The following is a 5,647-nucleotide window of genomic DNA, read 5'->3' on the forward strand; positions in this document are numbered from 1 at the left end:
GTTTGACTAATCTAATTGACCCAACATCTATAAGACTTTTTATTTTATCTTGATTTAACTCTTCTATTATGCAATCATTATCTGCTAATTGTTTTTGATCAGTGTTAATTAATTTATTCACGAAATCGCCAATTCTTATAGTCACGTTAATTCCAGCGCGGCAAAGATAATCTAACAAATCATCTAAACCATGTTCTATAGTTTTATCGTCTATTATTTCTTTTAATGTCATATTACAATATTCATACTTATCATTTTTTGTTTTTTTATACTTAGCGATATAAAAATCATACTCATTAGCGATATCATATAATATATTATATAATATTTTTTCTAAAGTTTTATCATCGATATTTTTTAAATCACCTGCATTATTATTCTGTCTTCTTTTATAATCTATTCTGTAAAGTTCGATTAATTTTTTCGCATTACAATCTCTTATTGAAAATTTATGTTTATCGACATCATCGTTAGATATTATTCCTTTTACTTTTATTTTTGGTCTCATACATAAAACATAAACATATTTAAATTTTTTATGATAATAATCATCGTCAAAATCTTCACAATTATACACATAAATGATAATATTTTCGACTAATAGAATTTTAAATTTAGCATAATTTACAATATTTTCTTCGATCTCCATTTTATTTAAGTGATATATATATAACAGTAATTTAAATAATATAAATATAAAATCAAATCTGCAAATAGATAATGATAAGCAAAAAAAAAATAAATATTATATAATTTAAATATTTTTTTTTTTTTATAATCTATATAAACAGATATGTTTAATTAACAACCGCTAAATATTTTTTCCACTATATGATATTTGCGAATTAGTTATTTGACTAATAACATAAAATATTATATGATGAGTCGAAATATAATCACTGAACCCAATACGATTATCTATATGTTCGCCGTCTTTACCAAATTTAGTTAAGTCGTTTAAACTCATTATGTCGAATATAATATTTAATATATTAAGATTTTCGCTTTTTATTTTGCTTAGATGCGAAATATTTTTTATAAGTCTAACATCATCATGATCAATCAAACTTTTTATTTTATCTTCATCTAAATTTTCTTCTATGAAATTTGTCAATTTTGATAATCCTCCTGATTTAACATATTTGATAATATCACCGACTCCTATTGTTATTTCTAAATTAACATCACAAAAAGATTTCAGCAGATCATTTAAACCATGTTGTATAGTTGTATCATTGATAATTTCCTCTAATGTCATATTATAATATTCATATTTTTCATTTTCTAACTTTTTATATTTACCAATACAAATTTTATAATTTTTACTAATTCTTTCTAATAAATTATATATAACAACTTTCCATGTTTTAACTTCTATTTTTTCTCCTTTATTCTCTATACTTCTATTGCATTTATGAATATATATTAGTTGTTGAACATTAATATCTCTTATAGCGGCTTTATATTCTTTAATATCATTATTAGTTATTATTCCTTTAACTCTTATCTTTGGCACGATTGCTACTAAATACGAATAAACATTATTTTCATTACTTATCATGTTGTAAAATATTTCATTCCCTAATAATTTAAATTCTCGCGCGGCAGTTATTATTTTCTTATCCATTTTTTCGCTCGAATAATATTAATATTAATGATTGATTATAATATATAAATGCAAAATCGAATCGATTAACAAATAAACATAAAAAAAAATTAATATTTATTTTTATTATGTAAATGATTTTAAATAATTATTTTTTTTTTTTTATTAATTTATAATATTAGCAGCCGCAAAATATTTTCTCATTGTATGAAATTTTTGAGTTAGATATTATAATATATAATTCATTATATATTATAGTATATGTATTGTATTTGTTGTTTTTGTTGCACATTTGTGTGTATGTAAATTTTTTTTTTGTTTTTGTGTAAAATTTTACACATTTGTAATTTTTGTTGCACAACTTTGCACAATTGTAAATTTATGTTGCACAACTTTGCACGATTGTAAATTTATGTTGCACAACTTTGCACAATTGTAAATTTATGTTGCACAACTTTGCACATTTGTAATTTTGTTGTTACACAATTTTGCACAAGTTGCAAACATGTGTGATTTGTTGCAACACAATTTTGCACAAGTTGCAAACATGTGTAATTTGTTGTAACACAATTTTGCACAAGTTGCAAACATGTGTAATTTGTTGTAACACAATTTTGCACAAGTTGCAAACACGTGTAATTTGTTGTAACACAATTTTGCACAAGTTGCAAACATGTGTAATTTGTTGTAACACAATTTTGCACAAGTTGCAAACATGTGTAATTTAATTTGCACAAGTTGCAAACATGTGTAATTTAATTTGCACAACTTGCAAACACGTGTAATTTGTTGTAACACAATTTTGCACAAGTTGCAAACATTTGTAATTTAATTTGCACAAGTTGCAAACACGTGTAATTTGTTGTAACACAATTTTGCACAAGTTGCAAACATGTGTAATTTGTTGTAACACAATTTTGCACAAGTTGCAAACATGTGTAATTTAATTTGCACAAGTTGCAAACATGTGTAATTTGTTGTAACACAATTTTGCACAAGTTGCAAACATGTGTAATTTGTTGTAACACAATTTTGCACAAGTTGCAAACATGTGTAATTTAATTTGCACAAGTTGCAAACATGTGTAATTTAATTTGCACAAGTTGCAAACATGTGTAATTTGTTGTAACACAATTTTGCACAAGTTGCAAACATGTGTAATTTGTTGTAACACAATTTTGCACAAGTTGCAAACATGTATAATTTAATTTGCACAAGTTGCAAACATGTATAATTTAAATTGCACAAGTTGCAAACATGTGTAATTTGTTGTAACACAATTTTGCACAAGTTGCAAACATGTGTAATTTAATTTGCACAAGTTGCAAACATGTGTAATTTAATTTGCACAAGTTGCAAACATGTGTAATTTGTTGTAACACAATTTTGCACAAGTTGCAAACATGTGTAATTTGTTGTAACACAATTTTGCAGTAAATTAATTTATGTTAAATAATATTGTAATTTTTTTTATTTTAGAACAAAAAAAAAATGCAAAATCTCTTAAAAAAATATTTAATTGAAAATCCTGAAGAACTTTTTCGTGCCTTTAAATGTGACGTGCAAGATGGACCACGTTCATTTATGGAGGTGTTGATATCTAATGCGGATTTTAAAACTCTTTTTCAAGTGTTGCACTTGATATACCGTAAGAGATTTTTTTTAAAAGATCAAAGTTATAAGGAGTATGCCGATTTTTCCAAAAGTATAAATTTAATCAATGATTTAATGAACGATAATTATATTTGTGTTTTTGAATATATACAATATTTTGATGAAAGAAAAGACAGACAAGATGAAAGAAAAGATAGATTTAGACAAGACCATTATAAAGTTATGTCTCAATGTATGCAGTATGTGATTGATATTTGTTATGATTTTCATTACCGTTCCATTATATACCCTTATTATATACGACGTTATGAATACAAGTTAAATCATGTTTTTTATAAAATTACGCAAGGACTGTCAAGAGAAGAAGCATATCCCTTAATAAAAGCTTTACTGTCGCAGTCGTTATTACGATATGTACAAATGGAAAGACAGCATAATTTGTCAGATGCCCGGCAAGAAATGATAACGTTTTATAAAAATTCAACATGTCAATCAGGAATTTATGCTTATCTTCGACATTTATTGAAAGTTCATATTCATCCGACTTGCCCAACGGTCGATTCTTCTCTCTGTCCCAAGGCATTAGCTCATTTTTTTTAAAAACAAAATCATTTGAAGAACATCTTGCAGTTTGTAATGTTTTTATAAGTATCGATGGAAAGAAACCTTTTTTAAATAGTCTTTTTAAGTATCAATTTTATGGGTTTATATTTTGGCTTTTAAGGCAAGTAGTTGAACCCGACAAAGATTGCCCCTTAAGACAAACAACAACAGACCGAACTATGTTTGATATAATATTGCGAATGCAAGACGATAACGACGAATTAACTCGAAAAATTTTAGCTTTAAAATATGAAGAATTATTAGTGAATAAAGAAGAGTATACAAAAGTGATGATTGAATTTGTGTCGCTTTTTAAATCAATAAAATATTTGTCGGTGAATATTAAAGATCAACTTTTAAATAAACGAGAATGTTTTTTTATTACGAATGATTTTTTAACCAATGTAAAATGCGATATAATGAAGAGGAGAGGAATTGTTTTTTTTTAAATTTGTTATTTTTTAAATTTGTTAATATGTTTTTTTAGAGAAAAAAAATGATAAAAATTGCGTTACGTGACGGTGCCAAGTGTCCAACTTTAGGAACATCCGGAAGTATTGGTTATGATTTGTATCCATTAAAAGATGTTGAAATCTCTCCGCATTTTTTAACCATTATTGATACTGGCGTTGTGGTTTCTCCTCCCGATTCGTATTATTTTCAAATAGCTCCAAGATCAAGCACATTTACAAATAGTTTGTTATTGCATCCCGGTATTATTGACACCGACTATCGAGATGATATCAAAGTATTAATTTGTAATCTTACAAACGAAACAATTTATTGGTCGAAAGACAAGGCGATAGCTCAAATGATTTTGAAAAAGAAAGAAATGTTGCCGGTATTAAAATGCTGCGAAAAAGAACTTGATGAAACACAAAGAAATAAAGGTCGATTTGGCTCAACGAACGATAGCGACGATATAATGGATATAACTTGTACTAATTAATAAAAAAAAATGTAATATCTATATAAATTGAATAAATTATATTATATATTAATTTTTTTGTATTTTTTTTGAAGAATGAAGTATGAAAAAAAAGAAAAATATTTTAATGATAAAGTTTTGTTTACAAAAAATTTGTGGACAATACGTCGATATAATGATGAAAGTTATGAAGATAATTTGGAAAAGTTGCTAGAGCGTAAAATGACATGGAATGATATCGAACGTTTTATTGCTAAACGAACAAATTTAACTGTTTTGAAAGAACTGGAACGTACAATCGATATGCCAATAGAAGAGCGACAATTTCTTGTTGCGTTTGTATCTGTGGTTGTGTATTACAGAGAAGAAGGTGAGCAATATCGTTTAATTAAATCAATTTATAGATCTGTTGTTCATTTTGTTAAACCGTTAGAAGCAGAAGCAAAGTTAGAAGAAATTGTTAGTTCCAATTTAGAAGGTGCTAGACATTCAAATCATGAAGAAAGCGGTTGGATTTTACACAGTTTATCGCAATTTGAAAGTATGGTTTTAAGTAATGTGAGTTTAAATGAATTTGTTATGTTAAGAGATTCAATCATCGGTGCCAAGTGGGAAACAAATAATGATTTTTATTGTCAAAATCCACTTCATCCAACTACAATTAAAAAAGTAATTCGATTTTTAAAAAGAAATAAAGTGCATCTTTGCGATATAAAAAATTATTTCATGTCTCAAAATCCTCTACACAAAATAACTTTGAAAAAAGTAAAAAAATATTTAGAAAAAGAGATATATGCAGAATCTAATATACTTTTAAAAACATTTTCACCACATCAAATAAACACAACAATGTTTGATTTTTCTCAGTGTTTTCCTTCTGGCTATTGTTTTTATGC

At 26.2% G+C, this 5,647-nt stretch overlaps 1 protein-coding gene across 1 annotated transcript; it reads left to right on the forward strand.

Moving 5' to 3' along the window:
- Positions 1-3,097: 3,097 nt before the first annotated feature.
- Positions 3,098-4,772, forward strand: LOC136076297 (uncharacterized). The gene is made up of 3 exons (XM_065789771.1): positions 3,098-3,672; positions 3,945-4,110; positions 4,311-4,772. The coding sequence occupies exons 1-3, from the start codon at positions 3,098-3,100 to the stop codon at positions 4,770-4,772; spliced, it is 1,203 nt and encodes a 400-aa protein (XP_065645843.1).
- Positions 4,773-5,647: the final 875 nt, after the last annotated feature.

Source organism: Hydra vulgaris, chromosome 02 (assembly GCF_038396675.1).
Source record: "Hydra vulgaris chromosome 02, alternate assembly HydraT2T_AEP".
Classification (NCBI taxonomy): Eukaryota; Metazoa; Cnidaria; class Hydrozoa; order Anthoathecata; family Hydridae; genus Hydra; species Hydra vulgaris.